This window comes from Chiloscyllium punctatum, chromosome X (assembly GCF_047496795.1).
Source record: "Chiloscyllium punctatum isolate Juve2018m chromosome X, sChiPun1.3, whole genome shotgun sequence".
In the NCBI taxonomy this organism is placed as follows: Eukaryota; Metazoa; Chordata; class Chondrichthyes; order Orectolobiformes; family Hemiscylliidae; genus Chiloscyllium; species Chiloscyllium punctatum.
In genome coordinates this window covers 26,270,136-26,293,005 of record NC_092791.1, presented here as the reverse complement: position 1 = coordinate 26,293,005, position 22,870 = coordinate 26,270,136, and the positions used below count along the sequence as shown (strand labels likewise).

The window sequence follows — 22,870 nt, the reverse complement described above, 5'->3', positions numbered from 1 at the left end:
ACGTAATTTTTGTTTATTCACAAACAACTCAGTGTGCTTCTATTCTTTTCAGATTCTAAAGTGTTCTTATATTAAACGGTCATTTTGCAGCATGTTTTCAAAAGAACAATAAAAAAAATGACCGCCTGCGCTTTATTTAAACTAAACAATCGCGAACCACAAGATTTACCTTCCAACTGCCAAGAAGTTTAGGCATCACGTGACGCCGACATCCGGGTTCTGTCAGTGGTCATTCTCCAACATGGCGTCTTCAGGTGAGTAGGTGCGGGTGTCGCGCGGGGCCGGGAAAAAGGGACGAAATGCGTTCAACTTGTGGCTTTACCCCCCTCCATTCGTTTGATTTGGAAAGCGGGGTGAACGGATGTCGTGTTGGGCGGTTGGGAGGCCTGCGGCGTGGCGAGGACAAATAAAAGCGAGGCGAACGGCTGCCTTATGGGTTGCGGTACGTTGTGGTGCGTGTGCGAACGAGCGAGCGGTAACTCGGGGCTTCGGCCTCTGCTGCAACTTGGCTGCTCCAGGCGCGGTGCGCATGCGCGCACCGGACGGGTCAGGCCATATGCAATCAACTTTAGCTTCTCAAAAAATGCTGCCACCCCCTTTGGACCGGTATTTTACCCTGTGGTCCTAACTGTCACGCTGCGTACGCGTGTGTTGGAACTTCTGCGAGTCCTAGCGGCATCATTTGTAATCACCCATTTCGCGAAAATGGTATCCGCACATTCTAAATTCTGTGGAGGCCGAAACTTGAATCGCACTGTTTGGTTTGCAAACCTGTCGGTTCCGACTGACTTCCCGATCAGCTTTCCTGCCCAGATTCGGAGCCACCATCTTATGTACGGAGTCTGTTCCCATTACCTCCAATCAAATCAAGACTAATTTGGTCTCCTGTTTGCCAGGATGCTTCCGCAACTACTAATCTGCTCAAATATGTCTCCTCTCCAGCTAAGTTATTCCGTTTCCCGTAGAAAAATCCTTGTGCTCTCTCCCCTTAGTTGTCATTCTCCTGGCATGCTCTGCCATCCCCATTTTCACTCCTAAATTTAAGTGGTCATCTTAAAATTGGAGCTAGGCCATTTGGGGAATCAGATTTTTTCTCATCCACAACTGGAATTATTTTCCCACAGCAACTTTGAAAGATGGGATATGTGCTGCTTTCAAAATTCAAATTAATTTATTTTTAAATGTTCATAGAACCCCTACAGTGTGGAAGGAGGCCATTCGGCCCATCGAGACTGCACTGACCATTCAAAGACCACCATATCTTGTAACCTCACATTTACCGTGGCTAATCCACCTAGCCTACCCAGCCCTGAAAACTACAGGCTTGGCCAATCTACCTAACCCGCACGTCTTTGGATCGTAGGGGGAAACCAACACAGAAATGGGGAGAACATGCAAACTTTACGCAGTCACCCAAGGCTGGGAGTTGGGTGTACAAATCTGCTATCATCTAATTAAATGGTGGAGGAGGGTTAAAGATCCAGCTCTTACTCTCTGGACCCTATTGCTCCTAAACTATTTACACCCCAACCTTTCTTGCAAAGGGTTTTCTCTGTTTGTGCACTACTCCTCTTTCCTCCAAATCTGCCATTATCACGCCTTGTGTCAGATCATTGAAATGGCTTTAACCAAAGGCATCCTGTGACTTTGCTGACTGTTCTTCCTCATCTTTCACAACATCTCTGCTGTATTTGATAGGCTTGGAGAGGAGTTAGACAAGGGAGTAGAGAAAATGGGTATGTATTCAAACCTGAATGGTGTTGGGACTAAAATTATTTAAATTATAAGGCCAAGATGGACAGAAGATTAAAAGATGATCTAAATAATGTGTTATAAATAGTAACTTTATCAGGTGGATAGAAAGAAACTATTGTCTCTTGTGGGAGAGTCCAAAACAAGGACTAGGTTCTCCAGGAGTGAAGTCTGAAAGCATTCTTCACAAAAAAGGTTGTGAAAATCTAAATTGGAAAACAGCAATGCTACAATTGATATTTTTTTGTTAGGTAAGGTGTTAAGAATCACACAAACAAGGAGGGTAGATGGGGTTCTGATTCAAACTAACCATTGTCTATCTGGCAGTGTGAACTAATGGAATTGAATGCACTACTCTTGTTTCCATTGTTCTTCTTAGCCATTCAGTTGTAGCCAGAGAAGCTTCTGTGTTGCTTTTGTTTCCTGCTACCTCGCTGTTAGCTTTGGAGTCTCCTAAGCTTATGTCCCTGGCCACCACCTATTTCAAAAGCTACGTGCTGCCCCTCAGCAACATCATTGAAGGTGTAATGTCAGGTTTCACCCTTAGAGTGAGAGAGATATACAGCATGTAAATAGACCCTTCAGTCCAATCAGATCAAACATCCTGTGTAAATCTAGTCCAGTTTACCAGCATTTGGCCCATATTCCTCTAAAGCCTTCCGATTCACACACCCATTCCCAGATGCCTTTCAAATGTTGTAACTGTACCAGCCTTCACCACTTGCTCTGGCAGCTCAATCCATACACTCACCACCCTCTGCATGGGAAAAAGTTGCCCTTGCATCTCTTTTAAATCTTTCCACCTCACCTTAAACCTATGCCCTCTAGTTTTGGGCTCTTTTACCCCGGGGAAAATACCTTGTCCATTTACTCTGTCTCTCATGATTTTATAAACCTCTATAAACCCCCCCTCAGCCTCCAGCACTCCAGGGAAAATAGTCTTGCCCTATTCAACCTCTCCCTATGGCTCAAACCCTCTAACTCTGGCAACATCCTCGTAAATCTTTTCTGAATCCTTTCAAGTTTCACAACATCCTTCTTATAGGAGGGAGACCACAATTGCACGCGATACTTCAAAGTGGCCTCACCAATATCCTGTAAAGCCACAACATGACCTCCCAACTCCTGTACTCAGTGCACTGACCAATAAAGGCACGTATACCAAATTTTGCCTTCGCTATCCTATCTGCCTGCAACTCTGCTTTCAAGGAACTATGAACTGCACTCCAAAGTTCTTTGTTTAGCAACACTCCCCAGGACCTTACCATTAAGTGTACAAGTCCTGCCTTAATTTGCCTTTTCAAAATGCAGCACGTCACATTTATCTAAATTATATTTCTTCTACCACTCCTCAGTCCATTGACCCATCTGATCAAGATCCCATGGTGCTGTAAGGGTAACCTTATTCACTGTCCACTACGCCTCCAATTTTAATGTCATCTGCAAACTTACTAACTATAGCTCCTATGTTCCTATCCAAGTCGTTTATATAAATGACAAAAAGCAGTGTACCTCGCACTGATCTTTGTTGCACACCACTGGTCACAGGCCTCCAGTCTGAAAAGCAGGCCTCCACCACCACCATAGGTCTTCTACCTTTGAGCCAGTTCACCGTGTATTTTGTGTATATATAACCTTGCTAACCAGCCTACCATGAGGAACCTTGTCACATTGAAGTCCATATAGATCATATCCACTGCTCTGCTCTCATCAATCCTCTTTGTTACTTCAAAAACCCTCAATCAGGTTTGTGAGACCGGGGTGGCTCAGTGGTTAGCACTGTTGCCTCTCAGCACCAGGGGCCCGGGTTCGATTTCTGCCTCGGGCGACTGTCTTTGTGGAGTTTGTGCGTCCTCCCTGTGTCTGCGTGGGTTTCCTCCAGGTGCTCTGGTTTCCTGTCTCAACTTCTCAATTGTCTTCGATTGCTTGTTCTATGCATATTAGTTTCCTCCACTTTAGTAGACCAAAGGCATTACCTTCAGCCTCTGCCAAAATATTCACTCCTTCACAGTTGAATCACATTGCAACCACCCCACCCCTACCCAATTCATTGTTCTACTCCTAACCCACATCTGTTGCTGTGGCTGCTTCTTAATATATTTCCCTTGAAGAACTTTGCCTTCCACTAACTCCTCTCTTATGCATCCTTATACTACTGTTGATGTACATGCCTTCACCAACCTAAGCTTAGAGGTTCCCTCCTTAGAGTTCTTTGCCTGTACCCTTTTCTTCATTTAAGAAACTTTTAGGCCTATCCTAATATCTCCTCCTTCTGCTTGGTGTTAAATTTTGTCTGATTTTGCTCCTGTGAAGCAGCTTGGGATGATATCCTGTCTTACAAACATACTTGCAGGTTGGTAAGTGCATCTAAAGAAGCAGCCATTCTTAAACACTAATGACTTATAACACCACCTAGTTTTAATTTTGAACCTATCAGGTGCATTTACAATGGGCATTTTGTAAGTATTGCTGGTCAAACATATGGAAGTCTCAAATTTTTAATATTCACGTATTCCCGTGGTCATTTTCCAGACGCACCACTCATGAAATGTCTGCACAACTACAGTTAATAGGTAATATAATTGTTTACAATTATGAGAGAAAGCAGCAGTAAATTTTCAGTCCTTGCTTCAAGAATAAGGGTGGAAATGCAAGGTTAATTTACGAGTCAGAAAGTTGAGAGATTGTTGTTCGCTTCCAAGAATTGTGGTAACACCATAACTGTCAACATTTCGAGATGTATTGAATAGGTAGGTGAAGGAAAAGGAGTTTAAGAGTTAGTATGCTAACAATGGATAAATGTGATTTATGGAATTGTTTGTGTGGAACAGAAATGTGGATGATGACTGGTTAGGACGATTGGCCTGTTTTCGTGCTGTAATCCTTGTTAGAATTCTAAACTAATGATGTAATTCATAGGACACAACACTGACATTTCACTTGCACTTCATTCCTGGATGTATATGGGTGAGTGATATTGATTTCTCAGAATGCTACAGACGAAGTTCCAGTGGTGTACACAGAGTTCATTCTATTGATCTCTGTTCAGAACAGTTATGTTCCCAAATTCTGACCTTCTAAACTGTCATCTCTTTGGAATTCTAGCATGTAGAAGCCCATTTTGAATATTGAAGAATTTTGTACTTCATAACATTTGAGACTCTTAGATTGGTATTTAATCTGCCGTCATGTAAATGCTCACCTTCAAAAGTTAAATGAGGAAGCAAGTCCTACTTTTGGGAATCCAAAATACTGTATTAATAGGCTATCAGTTACTTTTTGTTGGTTTGGCTTTATAAGTTAAAACTGTTGGATCTAATCTAGTTGTAGACATATGTAGTTCTCCACTGTTATCTCTCAAAGGCTCTGCCACATTGATATGAGTGAATACTGCCCATTTATCAGATGAATGGAATAGGAACTCAGTGACATCGGATCAGGGAGTTCTATGCAATGTATTTTTCCAAGAATGCTTGTAATTAGTGGTAGGTATAAAACACTGATGTTTGTTGTATCTCTTAGTAACAGTTTATATTATTGTGACAGTTCAATAGATTACACTTTTATGTACTGACAGGATTATGCTTAAATGAGACCTCCAGCAAAATCTTTCCATTGTCCTCCACATACAAAATGATAGTAAGTCTTGTTTTATACAGTCCATTATCAGTTTTGCTCCATGGATTCATGTTTCTGAAATTTGACTGGATTTAAGTCAACTTTTAGTTCAACAATAGGAATTTCCACAGCAGTGCACCAGAGAGCATACTCATTCTTTTCTCATTGCTTTTACTCAACCTTTTATATTTAGTGCACAATGGACTAACATAATAGAGTGGATTTGTAGCGTAATATCTCTGTTAGATATTCCATTCTGCTAAAGCATGGTAAAGTCTGTAACCAAAGTCACTTGATGTCTCTGTGACCATGATCATTGTGAATTTTTCAATATGGTTGTCCATTCTATTGGGCGAGCCATACTTGATCCTCTAAGCACTGGCATACCTACATGTCCATTGTCGTCTCAAACATCAAACTCATCTTCCTCTCTAGTTATTGTCTGTCTGAATAACATAGTTCAAGGTCAAAAATGGTAACAAAGTCTTCAATCCTATATCCCCTTCACCACAAAGATTGTCAACTCTAGTTCCATGTTGTTGTTAATCTCTGCCCCTGCATCATTTCATTTGCTGAAAACCTCATCCAAGCATTTTCACATCCATACTCCACTGTTCCAGTGCTCACCTGGCTGGCCATTAACACTCATCTACTGTAAACTTTAGCTCACCCCGAATTCTGCTGTTCAAGTCTTGTTCAGTCATCACCATTGTCTTTGATCTAAATATGCTGTTACCCCACCAACAGCTTTAAATTTAATTTTTTTTCTTTAAAGTCTCATATGGCCTGTCCCTTCCCTATTTATATAGCTGCCTGCACCCAATAACCACCTCTCCCACGCACCTCTGTATTACTCAGTTTTTGTGGTCATATCTTCAGGTATCAGTAAGCCCCATTCTTTAAAATAACATCCATCTCTCGCTCCTCCTTTTAAGACAACTCCTTGAAACTGATCTAGACTTTTGTCAACTCCTATGACTAGACATTATTTGTGTCTGATTATGTATTTGTGAAGTCTGAGCAGCTTTTTGTACATTAAAGGTAATGTATTAATGCACGTCATTGCTAAAAGTTAACCTGTTGTATATTTTCTGAGTTTTATTCTTAATGTTTTTTGCATACTTAAATTAGTTGTGAATATCTTCAATTCCACCAAAAATATAATCTTCATATGGTAAATGTCAAAAGCATGCAAAATACCTGGGGCCTTACTGTGTTATTTTAAGCATTTCTGAGCAACGTTTTTTTTTAAATCAACGATGCTGAACAAAATGCCATAGGCAGAACTGATCATTATTTAATCAGTTAATTTGTGTGTGTGTTGGGGAAAGATGCTATCTCTATCATGTGTTGCATTGTCTTTTTTAAAATGCTTTCTTTGAAAGTTATACAATATGGTCTATAAAACACATCAGAAAATGTCCTGTATGGCTGAAGTAGATGCGGTTTTGTAATTTATTCATGAAGTGAGTTGGTATCATATGTTTGTGTATATTTTATGATTATATTTGATGCAACAAAAATCCGTAGAATTGCATTTTTTCTTTTAAAAACTTGCATCTAAGAGGGAATTGATGAAAATTAGGGTAAGTCATTGTGTAGAGACTATTGAATCCAGATGATTCTGATTCTGGTGCACTGATGCTACACTGAAATTCTGCATTCCTACAACAAATTGATACGTTTGACCTCTATGTATCAATGGCTATTAATTGTTATAGACTGTGTTTTAGACAGCCTTGTGTATGTTTAGCAAACTAAACTACAGTTAGTTAAATTTATTCCTAGCATAAATCTTTTTTTTCATAAGGATATTTTAGCAGAGGGGTCGATGGCCTTGTGCTGCAAGATTCAAAATTGAAAATGAGCTTTATTTCTGATTTTCCAATAGATGTGTGTTTTTCCTGATCTGCTTTCACAATTAGGATCATGTTACACATAGAATTGTGTATAATTTATATTTGGAAAAATGTTAACACAAATCAAGTCTCAACTTTGTGAATTTTGATTTTCCAACAAATAACATTTTTCAGCAGTCTTTTATCATGCATTTCTGATTGTAGCAGACCATTTTAAGTCATGAGTACTCAGCAGAAATCTTGAGATTGTGCTTATTAACATTGGATTACGATAGTTTCAAGCAACAGAAGAGTATGAGAGTAGTGTAAAATTGGGGAACTGTCAGGGTAGCCACTTCTGCAGGAGCACCTCCAAAATCAGAAAGCAGTCAATAAAGTTGTAATGCTGAATATCTGTAACATCTGCTCTACACTGCAGTAATATCAATTGACAGGTGATGCATTAATAAAAGATGGCTCTAATATATAATGTATCACAGTGGAGCTTAGTGGTTCCCAAACTCTTTTTCCAATGTGACCCCAGCAAAAACAAGTCCTGCAATAAAGCATCGTAACATTCAGAACATAATTAAAGTTCATGTGTTATACAGATCAATGTGTGAATATGAACATCTGTGCCATTAAAGTAATTGTAAAAATATTGTGTGTACTCTCAGACATCGCAGGCAAGTAAGATAGTATTAATCTTGTACTGAGCATTTCAGATAACACGAAATGATATTCATCGACCAAAGGCTGCAGTTTCAGTGAGTTCTGCTGCATACAATGCAGCTTTAAAATAGAATGAGTTTAATTCACCAAGTAAGTAACTTAAATGAAGGTGGAATCATGATCCTCCCAACCTAGGAAAACAGTGCTTCAGAACAGGCATCGAACATAACGCATGACAGTTAATGAACACTAAGATTTCATCCAAGCTCTCTGTATTTCCTTGCTGATGGAAAACTGAATAAGTTTTCTCCCCAGTCGAGCACAACTGTGTGATCTTTCTGGTTTTTCCCAAACTTCAAACACCCCAGTCGGTCAACACATTATACTTGCTGCCAAGCATGTTTTCTAAAGTTAAAGAACATTTTGGGCAGAACAACTGCACCTTTAGCTGCTTGGTGTTCATAATCCAGTAGGCCCAGGACTGTCTTGTCAGATCCTCACTGTACTGATTGCTTTCACACTTCATGATGTCTCATTCAACAGCAAAAGATCACAATCCAGTGCTGTTTCTTAGTTTAACCATTATGGAGAAATTTTGATCTTTTTAAATAAAATCCCAAATTATTGATGATTGGAGCTTGAAGCTATGTTGCACAAGTTAAAGGAAAATAAATGACTAATGCAATAAAGAGATTTTGTGGCTAGTTTCAAACCATTTGAAGAACAATTTTGACATCTTTCTCACAGGTTTGCAAATTTGCTTTGTTTTCTTGAGATTCCAGAAGCGCACACTGTCTCATTTGCTTCAGCTGAGCAGTTTGAACATGTATCTTTTGAGTGCTTTAATTTAAAATGCACTGACAGCCATATTGCCGTACTATAACCTTTGTGAGCCTTTAACATATTTAGATTGTCTTGTGTGAAAGGCACAACAGCCCAGGGTATTCAACAGAAGTTTGACTGGACACTGAATCAAATAATCCAACATTAGCAGGGCTGATTTAAGGCCTATCAGGCTGCAGTAGAATTCTAGAATCTTGCAGTACTGAAGGCAGCCTTTGAGCTCAGGTCTGTTCCAGCTCTTTGAACAAGCTGTCTGATTTAGCTCCACCTGCCAGAATTTTCCCAGCGCACTGCATTTTCATTTTCTTCAAGTATGTCCAATTGCTTTTAGAAAATTAATTCTTTGGGGCAGTGTTCTTCAGATTTTGACAATACTTCATGCAAAGCCTATAATGTGAAGGAAATACCTTTTGAGTTTCTGGTGAAACACGTTTCAAAAGATTGGCAGTTGTGCTCATGTAGCAACATTTTTTGGCTTTTTTTGGGGGGAAAATATGCTGCTTAAACAGCAATTCAGTGGTGTTGCTTATGACCACTGTAAAGCAAATATGCACTGGTGTTTTACTGTTACTGACCAGAGAAATTTTTTTAAAATCAAAGCTTGAGAAAGAAATACACCTGGAGCCTCAAACGTTAAGCTTTTGACTGTGAAGTTCTTTTAATAATTTGCATCTAATCAGTGCAAGTAATATTCTACAGCATGAGAGGAGGGAAATTAATTGCACTATTAGTTCAATTTAAAAAGTTGCAGCATTGGTTTGTCATTTTTAAACTTTTTATTCTTTAAAAGTATTTCATTTTTATCAGAATTGCATTTTAGGACAAAAATGTCTTTAGTCAGAATAGTTTTTGTTGTCTATTTACCCTAGCTATAAACACTACATACGCACCTTGGGCTGATTTTGTGGTAGAACTAATTTGGGCATAGTTGTTTGTTCTTCTGATCCTACCTTCCATTTTTAAACAAAAGTCTTGATTGCTGAATTCTATCTCCTTATTTGATCCATTCTAAATTATGGTGCACGTTGGCATTTGTGTACAGACTGCACAGGAGGCACAGGCTGAAATTTGCTTACCTTGGGGGAATAATTAAATTACTTTTTAAAAGGGGTTTTTAGAAACATTGCCTTGAAATTTCTCTCTTCCTGCTATGGAATGTAGTTTTGGAAGAGTGTTCCGTGTGACAGCCTCTAGTCAAGAAGCCAAAACTGCCCCAGAGTCAACCTGGTACTGCCACGTTTGTCACTACAACATGTCACTTGAGCAAGTTACTACTAGTCTACTGGTAAGTTTGGAACTGAAGGAGGGAAAAATAATGTACTTGTACAACATGCATCTGTTTGTAGAAAATGAACAAGGAGGGAAACTAGGGCAGCTGTGGGTTAACTTTTTATACCATCCCCAGGTTACATTTCATCTCTCTGACTGGGATCTTTTGCCTTTGAACTCTAGAAGCCTGTTTTAAACCTGTGGTTAATGCAGAAACAAAAGTTTTTTCTGACAAAGATGTAGTGGGTGGAAGAGTGATTCTTGATTTCTTCAGTCCAATGAGCGGAAAGAGAGCATAATAATTCTTATCTCTGTTTACTTGTGCATTTTTCTGGATTTTTCTATGGCTGTGAACTTCTCTTCCTTGACAAAATTGTTACTTGCAAGATTTTCCTAATTTTTATCAGCTCCTGGCAAGAGGTAGTAATGATATGAAATATATTTTTGGGAAGTATAAAATTAGGATCGGGAGTATGCAGTGCACGCCATTGAAAACACTGAGTAAAGCACACATAGTGTGAATTACATGAGACCCATGTAAAAACAAAGTTATAGAAAATGCTGTTTTGTATGGAGAGGGACATTAAGCATCAGATACAATATTTTCTCTCTCCCTCTCTCTCTCTCTCTCTCTCTCTCTCTCTGTCTCTGTCTCTGTCTCTGTCTCTGTCTCTGTCTCTGTCTCTTTCTCTCATGACAAGATCTAGTTGCTGTAACAAACGGTGGTCATTCAAAGATTAATTGATCTCTGGAATATGCTGTGGAAATTCCTGTAGGTTTAAAAAATGACTAGTTTACTATCCCTGCAGGGCTTTCATCTGTAGGTCAAGTATGATAGACATTTTCATATTTGACTCTAAACCTTCTTGCAATTCCATAACCCTGCAGGTTTGTCTTTGTCTCTCTTAACCATGCTTCATAATTAAGTACGGTTTGTCAAGAGGCTTTTTAAATTTACTGTTCTGTTTGTGTCGGTAACCCTATTTGTGCCTTTTTCTTTCTGTCTCATTTCAATTTGAGGTACCGCAGTCCTCTCAATACTTGTCTGGTTGAGAAGGTAATCTAATTGCCAGAGGAAAACAGTTTTCAAGCAAGTATCTGTTTAGTAAATAATCTAGGCAGCAGCCCTTTGGGATTGAGTTTATATTTTTGTCCTTGCCCTAGAACTAAAGAATAGTCCTTTGCACACAGCTAATCAGCAGTATGGGGAGTGGAACAGTGCAACATGGGGAGAGAAGGTTCCATCAGAATATCAAATTAGTCTCTGTTTTGACAAATAAGCAGTCTTTATAGTGCATTAATGTTGCAATGGAGTTCTTTAAAACATTAACAATTGTAACTCCTAATATACAGGGAAGAAGAAGCAGAAAAAGGGAAAGACTCTTACCCTGACTGACTTTCTGGCAGAGGATGGTGGAGGGTCGACCCAATTCTTCATTCCCTCAAAGCCTGTCAGCTGGGCAGATGAGACTGATGACTTGGACAGCGAAGGTAAGAGGATCACCAAATTTAATTTCTAACTCTTATAGTATGTGACATTAGGCAGCTGAGTGGAAAAATGCATGTAGCAACAGTTTATTATTCTTTCATGGGATATGAGCATCACTAGCAAGATGAGCATTTATTGCTCATTTATAACTGTGCATGTACCGACACAGACAATGTTGTTGGTGTGGAGTTTTGACCCACTGACAGTGAAGAATGAGCAAGATAGTTCCAAGTCAGGGTGGTGTGAGACTTGAAAGGGAACTTGGAAATAATGAAGTCTCTGCTGTCCTTCTACATGTTAAGTCACAGGATTAGGAAGTGCTGTTGAGAAGACCCTGTGCATCTTGTAAATGATGCATGTTATGCCAGTGTTGTTGAGTGTGGATAAGGTGTGAATCAAAAAGCTCGCTTTCACCTGGAACGTGATGAGTTTAAGTGTTGGGGCTGCGCTAATCTGAGCAAGTGAGGACTATTCCATCACACTCCTGCCATGTAAAGAGTAGACGGGCTTTGGGGCAGTTGGAGGGGAGTTACTCTGCACAGTTCCTAGCCTCAGGCTTGCTAATGTAGTCTGTTTGCATGGCTGATCCAGTTTTTGGTTTCTAGTAAGTGATAAATTCCCAGGATATTGATGGTGGGATGTTCAGCAGTAGTAGTGTCTTTGAACATCAAACGAAGATGGTTAGATTCTGTCTTGTTGGGGATGGTCATTTCCTGGCACATTTACCACTTTATGAGCCCAACCTGTTGTTCAGGTACTACTGCATCAGTATCTGAGAGGTTGCAAGTAGAACTGAGTGCTGCAATCATCAGTGAATATCCTTACTTTTGACCTTATGGAAGGAAGGTCCTTGAAGGAACTGAAGATGGTTGGGCCTAGGATGCTGCTTGGTTTTTTTTTTCCTCCCCTCTGCTGAAATTGCTGATGTTTGGATACTGTTCCCATTTTTTGGCAACTTGTTTGTATAATGTAGTGTAAGTGTGATATTTAATAGTAAATAATTTATCTGCTTTAGTATCTCCTAACTACTCTGGTAAGCAGATTTTCATCTCTATCCAAGTATTTTTTCTGCAGTGTTACTAATGTGAGGCCTGTGACTTGTACATGGGAAACTGCAAAGTTCTGTGCCACATGACTTCCCCCATTCTTGAAAGTTGTGCTGATTGCTCTATTGGCCAATATTTAGATTCTGAATCAACAGCTGGTTTGTTGAAACAAAATACATAAATGAACAGTATGCAATATAAAATGCTAAAGCTCACCACTGTTGTTATTCTTGTTGCACCCGGTAGTATAGATGCTACCTGGTCGCTTTGTTGACACTTTAATATAAACTCACTTATACTGTGAAATGTGGCATCAAACTGGCCTGGCTTCTCTGCTAGTTGGCACAACATGGAACTTTTTTGAAATTATCAGAAAATACATATTCATCTGGTCTGAGAGCACCTGTGGAGAGAGAAATAGATAACGTTCTCAGATCAATAAACTTCTGTCAAAGCTAAGAAGATTCAGAGATGTACCAGGCTTTAAGCAAGGAGGGTGGAGAAGGGAAAAACAACCAGTAAAGAAAAAGTAACCCTAAAGAGGGCACATGTTTAAAATCCAAAATTGAACTGCGTCCAAGGGCTTAACATACCAGGTCAAAGAATTGGGTGCTTTTACTCTGAACAGAGTTTGGCTGAATGACTGGCAAATTGCCTGGATCACTTGTCATTCATGTAAAGTCAAATTTTTATCATTCATGGTGCTTTAAAGCTATATTGAAACAAGAAGTGAGCACTCGTTTGTCAATATTAACCGTTAGTTAATCTTTAACAAGAGCTAATAGTACTAGGCATGCAGTGTGAAATATACAGCCATTTAACACCCACTTTTCACAAAAACAAAATCAGGTGTTTAAAAATTGGCACTTTGTGAAGGTTACCACGATCAGCCTGTCTGCACTCTGAGCTGTGGCTTTGCTTTTGAAAGCCAACCTTTTTGTGATTTAGGCTTTAAACTCCTCTGCTGCTGCTGGCCGTAAAGGTTGCAAGTTAAAAATTCAATGTAGTTAAAAATCCATTTTGTCTTTAATGAGCCTACCTGGCTATTCACCACAGTGAATTTTAATGGCACATTATGGTCCTTTCTTGTTTAATAACCATATGCATGCACTTTACATCAAAGAAATAAGATCTACAGTGTTCATGCCACTTCAAAGGGCATCATTTTTATTTTTTAAAATAACCTTCTATGTGTTTAATCAATGTTTTCATTGTATTTTATTTTGATAGTTTCCACTGCCTGGCCTGGAATTGAAGAGGATATTTATAAGCCTGCTATTAACCGGGCATTGCTACCAACAGCACCTCGTGCTGCTCGAGCACCAGATGTTGATATGAACCGTATTCCAAAGCAGCCACCCTACACAGCTTTTCTGGGCAATTTGCCTTATGATGTGTCTGAGGACTCCATCAGAAAGTTCTTCCATGGAATGAATGTAAGTAAATGAGCATAGTATTCTGTTTACCCTGTCAAATCCATTGCAGCAAGGGAAGAGGGAGGAAGAAATAAACTTGGTATTTGTTGAAAGAAATTCTGTCCAGGGTAAACTGTAACTTGTCATGCGTGAGATGTATCACTTTTTGCTTTTTATTTTTGGCTTCCCAAAGATCAGTGCAGTGCGTTTGCCGAGAGAGTCCACCAATCAGGACAGATTGAAGGGATTTGGTTATGCTGAGTTTGACGATGTGGAATCACTCATGAATGCTTTGAGTCTCAATGAAGAGGTATAGTAAATGTATTCAGCCTATTTATATATGTAATTCTCTAGGCTAAAACATCACTTCGTAGTATTTTAAAGGTCAATAGTTTTACTAAACCTGGACAATGATATCAACAAGTTCTGACTGTAATTTTCCAGAAATTACCTTCCATGTTTTCTGTTTCTTTGTTTTTTGAGTTGAGACTATTCAGAAACACACTGCTCTCATTGTGCCCAAGTTCAGTATCAAATGTCTTTTTTCAGCTTGTCATAGATTTATAGATCATGCCAATAAAAGTTCTTCTGTTTTTGTATCTTGGTGTCATTTGTAAACCTTCAGCTTTGTTTCAGTCAGTTTCAGTCAATTTTTTTTGACTGACTGCTGTATGTAACCAATGATATGGGAGCAGGTTAACTCAGTTAGTTGGACAGCGAGTTGTATGTGGTTCAGAATATCCCGAATAGCATGGGTTTAAATCCCCTTTCAGGTTGATGTGGCCCTGAGACTTGCTTCCTCACCTGAAAGTGGAAGGGAGTGTCAAACTACCACTGTTTAAAAGTTGCCAAGAAAAATAGCTGAGGGTGAAGAATCAGCAGACAATGAGACAAAGCTGCATATGTACCATGCCATCTGGTTCATTAATACCCTTTTTTATTTAGGAAATAAATCTGCTACCTTACCTGGTCTGGCCTACATGTGACTGTAGTCCTTCTGATGAAGGACTCTTGCCCGAAACGTTGATTCCCCTGCTTCTCGGATACTGCCTGAGCTGCTGCGCTTTTCCAGCACCCCACGCTCAACTGTGATCTCCAGTATCTGCAGTGCTCACTTTCTCCTCCATGTGACTCTTGACCCAGAAGTTGACTTTTAATTGCCCCTGGACAATTAAAGATGGGCAATAAATGCTGTCCCAGTCAGCAATGCTTACATCCAATAAATCAATTTTTACAAAATCAGTGTAATCCTGAGATGCCGTTTATCAATGTCTTCAGCATAAATCCTCAAGCACTCCCATAACTCATTCTCACATGAACCGGATTCTGCAGGTTTTCTTCCATTTTCACAAGCTTTTCTCTTTGTGTTCCTTGATCTAGCATGTTGAAAGAATGCACCATTCCCCAAAATTTCCAGTCTCCTGTTCTATCTTGAGTGGTTTTATGCCTAGTTGCTGCTTGATAGTATTGTGTTGCTCTTGATTACAGTCCTCAATACTTTCTCTTTTAATGTGCTTCAAGGCCTGGGAGCAAGTGTGGAACTGCAGGGTTTTCATAAACCGGTTCCTCCTGTTATTTTGTTATCATCTTTTTCTTTTCTTTCCATTCCCTTCCCTACCCATCCAGCTTCACTACTTGTTTGCTCCTAGTTCTTTGTGTTGCTCTAACCAGAATTAAGTCAAACTAATTCTCACGATCTGCTGGGTCTTAAAGATTTGGTACATTGAGTCCAAATGTCTAAGTAAAACTCATTACTTTCTCTAGATGCCATGGAGTTGAAGAAGATTCTCTCTTGTGTAAGATGAGGGAAAAAAAGAGATAGCACCTCGTTGTGTCTTAGCATTTGGTTAACTTTTTTAGAGTCTTGTTACCTCCTGTTTAGACTTTGTATGACTCAAACTTAAGACATGGTTGATTGTGGTTCAACAAAATAACTCTTGGGTTTTGCAAAATTATTGGCAGTATTCATGTTTGTGGGGAATTTCAGTTAATATGCTTTACAGTAGTTCAAAATGTTTTTAGCACCCATGTTGAAACTTTTCTATCTATGATGTTTTTGTTCTTAGATGTTGCAAAATCGAAGAATAAGGGTGGATATCGCTGATCAAGCCCAGGAAAAAGGTATAGTTTCTGATTTAATAGGTAACTGACCCTCTGAAATGTTTCCTATTCAATGAGAGAAATTGTTGGAGCTAGTATTGAGATTATAACTTTTATTTTCACCAATATTTCTTCAAAGCAGATCAGTGTGTAAAATTCAAGTTAAATAGTCTTTTGAAATAGTTATTTGGATATAACCAAACTGTGCAAGTTTTGAACATTCTTGTATCAAATACTCTTATCGATAACTAACTTAGCTATGTAATATTGTACTTCCCCTTGATCTTGGCCAGTTACCAAAGGACTGACCTAGAAATGTGTGTACTTCATGGCTCACTGGACCACTGAATGTAGATTGTAAATACAAATACAGTTCTGGGAAATTTTTGATGTTTGATTTTAACACCGTGGTTTCTATTTCCGCTTGAACTCAGAAAGAGAATCAGGCAGGGGAGGGGATCGAGACCGAATTCGTGATGCGGAGATGGAGTCTGATTGGAGAGCTAGGCCAACAAGTAACAGCAACGATGATTATCCATTAAGAAGGATGGAAGATTCGTTTGGGGACAGTGAGTTCATAAGATTATTTAATGGCTTTACAGGTTAAGGCGATGGTTTAGCATGCTGTCCTTTCTCCTGTAGTGTTGGGCATCAGACGAGATAGATCTCTCTCGTCTTTCCTTTTCTCCTCTTTTTCACTCGCTTTCTCTCTCAAGCTCGCTCTATCTCGACACCGCCACCCTGCCCTCTCTCTCCTGTTGCGTGGAGTCGTGAGTGAAATTGCAGGTAAGCATCAGCCTGTATGCACAATGCAGCTTCACACCAAAGGTATACCGAAGGCTAGTGTGGAAAATTAAACTTGTGCAAAAGGAACATTCTGATTTGGACCTGGGTGTAGGTGAGGGAGCATTACCTGACTGTGGCTTGGGAGCTTTTCATACATTTGCAGCCTCTAACATCACTCACCTTGACTTGTGCTTTTTTATTTTGTCAGCACCAGCAAATACTGTTTGCAAAGAAGGTGAGAAGGCAATGGGGGAAAAGATCTACAGCTGAAGGATATAGACATTTTACAAAACAAAAAAATTAAAATCTAACCAATCTAAAAATAGCATACTCTTCTGGTTCTGGATAATCTTTCCCTCCCCCTTGGATGAAGTTTGGCTTTACTGTACTTCAGAAGTTAATTGTTATCAAAATTTTAATTTACTGCTTATAGATGTCCTTTCAAGTCACAAACTTCGTGTATGATGTTCTTGGATTTTAAAGCCTTTTCCGAATAAAAGAATATTATGAAGTATAGCTAAGGTAACAAATTGGCAATGTTATTAATTCACCCTTTTGGTTCTGCTGTCACTTAAAATCTGCTGGATGTTGAGAATTAGTAGCAGAAAAATAAATCGCTGCCATATAACTCTGCGAAGCTTTTAATGTTTTTCATCATGTGTCATCTTGTTTTAAAAAATTATATCTCGGCAGTGCTCAACAGAACTTAGATTGAAGCATCTGCATAAATGTGTTAGTGACATTTCAGACGGACAATTGGCAACATTTTTTAAATGATGCTAGGTGAGTGGAGTATCATGGCATTAGTGAAAGGGTAATGAAGAGTTAAGAACTAAAGATGTGTTGGAAGTAGAATAAAGTTCCAGTGCCCTGCTAAGGTAGTACTATTCTCTGTAGCAGGAAAAATGTGATGTACATTTCAACATTCAAAATGTCAGAACAGTACAGAGTTTGCAAACTTGGCTAAATTTCAACATGTGTGATGGCTTGGTCTGGGAGGACGTCTTTTCTGCTCCTTCTGAGAAACCCATCAGGAAAATACTAGCAATATAGGAACAGAAGCAAGCCATTCAGTCCGTTGAGTTTGCTATGCCATTTGGTGAGATTATGGTTGATCTGATAATCAACTCCACTTTGCTGCCTTTTGTGTGTAAATACTTTCTAAAACCCTGAAACTTTCGAACAAAATGTCAAGATTACAGTTGGTTTCTTACAACTGAAAAAGTCTTTTGTAATCAAGAGGATTTGAAACAATATGCTGCTGAGTCTGGATCAACCGAAGATGACCTGAGTGATGCAAGTGTGTCACGCTGCTGTACTTTTTCCTTCACAGTTTGAGAAAACTTATGGCAAACTTATTAATTCCTGATGCACAAACCTGTTTTGTCACCCTTTCCTATCCAATAACTCTGCAGCTTCTGTTTCATATCTTAACCCTTTCCTGCCACCCCTTCCATAAAACTCTTTATGCTCCCTTGACTCCTTTTAATGTCTGGGCGATTGACTTCCACACTGGACTCACTTTTAGGTGACAGTTAATAGTTCTTTTCCTTCAGGCACCCTTGACCTTGTTGCCCTCTACTGCCTTATCTTTTTTAAAACTCCCTTGAATGGGATGTGGGTGTCAGCTGGCATTTGTTACCCTGGAACTGATTGACTGGGTCATTTCAGAAGGCACTCTTTATTGTGTGTCTGGAGTCATCATAGGCTGGTCTCCTTCCCTGAAGGATATTGGTGAAGGAGATGGGTATTTATAACAATCAACAATGGGTTTGCCACTCAGTCTAGCTTCAATTTCTGTTAAATTGAAATTTCACTATTTAAAATGGTGGATTTGAAATCATGTCCCCGGATCGTTAGCCTGGATTATTAGTCCAGTGGTATTACCACTAGACCACTGCCACTTCCTAATCTAGCGGTAAATATATTAAAACTCAGCATTTACATTGTTTGCTTTCATCCAGTTGAGTTTCAGGCCTACTTTCACCGTTGAGACTACCCTGGCCAAAGTCAAGCCTGACTTCAATGATAATTATTTATTTCTCAACACCTTTTATGGTTGGCAACAATATCCACTATCATCGCGACTGTTTTTATTTTGCAATTTCTGTTTTTGTTTCTGATTTTCCCCATCTGCATTTCTTTTGGCCTTTTTTTTGTGTTTAGTGTTTAGCTCTCTGCATCTTTTCAAAGTATCATCATTACTGTGTTGTTTGGCTTTTTGGAACTGCCTCTGAACAATTCTCTTGAACGAATATCTCTGTGGCTTTATTTCAGAATCTGTTAGATTATCCTCTCCTTTTTCTCTTTCTCACCTCGCCACCCTTGGGTGCATGCTTCATTTTATAAAGTACCTTGGTTTGTTTTCTGTTAGTCTGCTAAAACAAATTTTAAAATTATTCAAAAATGTATGATATAAAATAGGGCTCACAGCGATAGCAATGTTTTCCCATTTTCAATGTGAAGCTCATCCTTATTAGTACTACTACTGTCAATCACCTACTTCACAAATGTGTTTAACACTCGTGTGTTGTTGCATGTTGCGCATACAGTTTGGAGGATTTGTGTTTTTTCATTTTAAAGGTGTGCATTATTTTGGTTGTATGATTTCTTGTAATGCTGAACATTTCTGGTACGGTGTTTTGCAGGAACTAGGGACCGTTACGAGTCCCGTGACCGGGATGGTCTTCGTCGAGATGGGGACAGATACCGGGATGACGGCTTCAGGGATCGTGGGTATGACAGAGGTATGTTCACTAATACTTAACAGCTATAGCGTAGACAGTGAAGCACCTGCCTTCCCAGTACTTTGTGAATCACTGGATGCACAGTGATGAATAAATATTGAAAAGCAATCACCTTCATTGTTTAGGGTATTTAATTTGAGCATAAACGTGCAAGCAGTCTAAATTAGGATTATGCCAATTAACTTTGGCTGCGTATTAATATCACTGGAAATGCTAGTCAAAATCTTTAGGAAAAATCTCAGCATCCCACTCTGCTTAACAATGTTGAATGTCAGCAGAAGTTTCTATTTTCTCCCATATATATATCTTGCAATAAGTTATTTGAAAAGGACTCAAATTTTCAATTTTGTATTGTTGGTTCTTCTGTTAAATGCTTTGTCAGGTATAGTTACATGTGGTCAGTTCCAGCAGTCGAACTAGCAATGCCTTCTGACTAGAATACTGCATCATTTTGTCAGTTCTGTGCTAAAGAAGCAATGCACTTTATGCTCCCTTGACTCCTTTTAATGTCTGGGCGATTGACTTCCATACTGGACTCACTTTTAGGTGACAGTTAATAGTCCTTTTCCTTCAGGCACCCTTGACCTTGTTGCCCTCTACCGCCTTATCCCATTCAAGGGAGTTTTAAAAAAGATGTGGGTGTCAGCTGGCATTTGTTACCCTGGAACTGAATGACTGGGCCATTTCAGAAGGTACTCTTTATTGTGTGTCTGGAGTCGTCATAGTCATCATTTTTGATGTTAAGCAGTCTGTGTAAATTGGCTAATTTTGTTTAAGCACAACATCGTAGGCCAAAGGGTCTGTTCTGTGCTGTACTTTTCTCTATGCCTATTATTTGCTTTTGTATTACCTTAAGCAAATGGGTTTCCTATTTATGAACCAGATAGTCAGACAGCACAGAAACAGATCCTTCAGTCCATGCTGACTAAGTTTCCCAAACTGAATAGTCCCATTTGCCCGCGTTTGACCACTATCCCTCTAAACCTTTCCTATTCATGTGCCTGTCTAAATGTCTTTTGAATGTTGTAACTGTACCTGCATCTACCACTTCCTCTGGCATTTCATTGCACAGGTGCAGTCTGTGTGAAAACATTGTCCCTCAGGCCCCTTTTTTAAAATCTTTCTCCTCTCTCTTTTAAAATTATGCGCTCTAGTTTTGAACTATCTCAGGGAAAAGATCTTGCTATTTACCGTATCAATGCACATTATAATTTTATAAAACCTCTAAAAGGTCACCCCTCAACCTCCTACACTCCAGAGGGAAAAAGTCCCAGCCTGTCCTTATAACTCAAACCGTCCAGTCCTGGTAACATCCTTGTAAATCTTTTCTGCACCTTCTCTGCTTTAATGATATCAGTTTCTATAGCAGGGTGACCAGAACTGTACATGTCCTCCAAAAGTGGCCTCACCAATGTCCTGTAAATTCGCAACACTATGTTTCATTCTCAATGGTCTGAACAATGAAGGCAAGCATGCCAAATGTTACCTTTACTATCCAGTCTACCTGTGATGCAACTTTCAATGAACTAACTATGTACCTTCATCTCCAGATTTCTCTGTTCAACAACACTGTCAGAGCTCTATTATTACCAGTACAAGTCTTGCCTTTGTTCACCTTACCAAAATGCAACACCTCTGATCTATCCAAACTAAACCCCAATTTGTATAATCCTAAAATTCGTACATTATGGAGGCAGGAGCTTCAGACCATTGAGTCCACACTGACCCTCTGCATTGCATCCCACCCAGGCCCCCCCCCCCCCCCCCGGTCATCATCTGAAATAATCTTCTTCTTATTCACTATACCACCAATTTTGGTGCCATCTGCAAACTTACTAATCATGCTTTCTGAATTCTCATCTAAATTGTTTATATAAATGGCAAACAGTTGACCCAGCCCTGATCCGTGCAGAACACAGCCAGGCACAGGCCTCCAGTCCGACAAACTACCTTCTCTCTTCGACTGTCAAACAAATTTTGTATCCAATTGGCAAGCTCTCCCTGAATCCCATGTGATCTAACTTTACTGATTATAGTCAGTGCTGATAAATAATCATTTCCTCAAGCACTACATTACATTCCTCAAGTGCATTACATTAAGATCCAGGAGTGCAGCAACGCAAGCTGCAACCTGTGTTTTTGAAAATTTAAAGGAAAGATGCTTTGAGCCCTATCATTACCAGTACAAGTCTTGCCTTTGTTCACCTTTTGAGTTTTTCCAAGCATTGAAAGGTTTGTCTGAGTTACTAATTTATTGCAGTACTCAAAAACAGGTTGCTCTCTACAGAGGAATCTCGATTATCTGGCATTTGATTAGCCAAACTTCGGATCATCCGAACAAGATTGCAAGGTCCCAATGCGTGTCTAACTGTTATCCGGCATTCCATTAACTGAATGAAATACTTCCTGCCCATGTCCTTTTGGACAATAGAGTTTCCTCTGTATTGGATTTCGAAGTGCGGTTTGCGATATGTATTTGTAAAAACTTATGAAAACAATAGTATGGCTATACTGTTGGAACAGATTCATTCAATGGTAATTATCTTTAAAACAGCCCACCTGCCTGTCGTCAATTTTTCTGGCCAAGATTCCAAGTCCGGCCTGTCTTGAATTTGTCCATTAGAAGAAATTAGGACGCAATCCACTCAGCATGGGGGTAGTGCTGCAGGCCAAGATGTGTCCCTTTCCTTAATGACACTTGGTGGCACATACTTCAGGAGTTACAAGGTCCCAGAGGACCTTTTGACAGTGACTGAGGAAATGTGTGTGTCAATGGGTAGGGTTCCAGACTGATGATTTGGTTGTTTGGGGGGGTGGGGGGGCGCAGGCGCAGGGGAATTGTCCATCGGAAGTCTCAATTTCCCAGGCAAATCCCACTGACTCTGCTGTGTCAGGTATTCTGCATGGTGTTGACATGCAACTCCAAACTGAAATAATCTTCTTCATATTCACTATACCACCAATTTTGGTGCCACCTGCAAACTTACTAATCATGCTTTCTGAATTCTCATCCAAATTGTTTATATAAATGGCAAACAGTTGACCCAAAAGCGCACTGGCCATTGGAATATGAATGTGGGTACAGACCAGACCACGTGATTTTTTTTTTCTCCCATTTGAGTTTAATTTTATTAATTTTTAGCTATAGGCTATTTACTGTAGATACATTGGCAAGAGTTTCCTTTCATAATTTGGATATGAGTGTTTAGTTTTTGTTCACAAAAGTCCCTTTCAGAATCCCATAAGTTGTATGATCTTTTCTTAAAGTCATTTGTATTAACTTCGGAAATCCGTT

The 22,870-nt window shown here is 39.4% G+C and overlaps 1 protein-coding gene across 7 annotated transcripts in view; it reads left to right on the top strand.

The window, feature by feature from the left end:
- The first annotated feature begins 218 nt into the window (after nt 1–218).
- The window catches only part of eif4ba (eukaryotic translation initiation factor 4Ba), a 42,747-nt gene continuing 20,095 nt past the window's right edge, over nt 219–22,870 (top strand). For 4 of the 7 annotated variants that reach the window (XM_072567341.1, XM_072567340.1, XM_072567337.1 and 1 more), the window contains exons 1-7: nt 5,207–5,237; nt 11,346–11,483; nt 13,758–13,963; nt 14,136–14,252; nt 16,009–16,063; nt 16,477–16,611; nt 19,477–19,575. In XM_072567341.1, the coding sequence (XP_072423442.1) occupies nt 5,222–5,237; nt 11,346–11,483; nt 13,758–13,963; nt 14,136–14,252; nt 16,009–16,063; nt 16,477–16,611; nt 19,477–19,575 (766 nt within the window). In that variant the 5' untranslated portion in view covers nt 5,207–5,221. Of the gene's footprint in view, nt 255–417; nt 443–5,206; nt 5,238–9,884; nt 10,009–11,345; nt 11,484–13,757; nt 13,964–14,135; nt 14,253–16,008; nt 16,064–16,476; nt 16,612–19,476; nt 19,576–22,870 lie in introns of those variants that run through there. The other 3 variants (XM_072567338.1, XM_072567339.1, XM_072567342.1) reach the window with 3 other exon arrangements.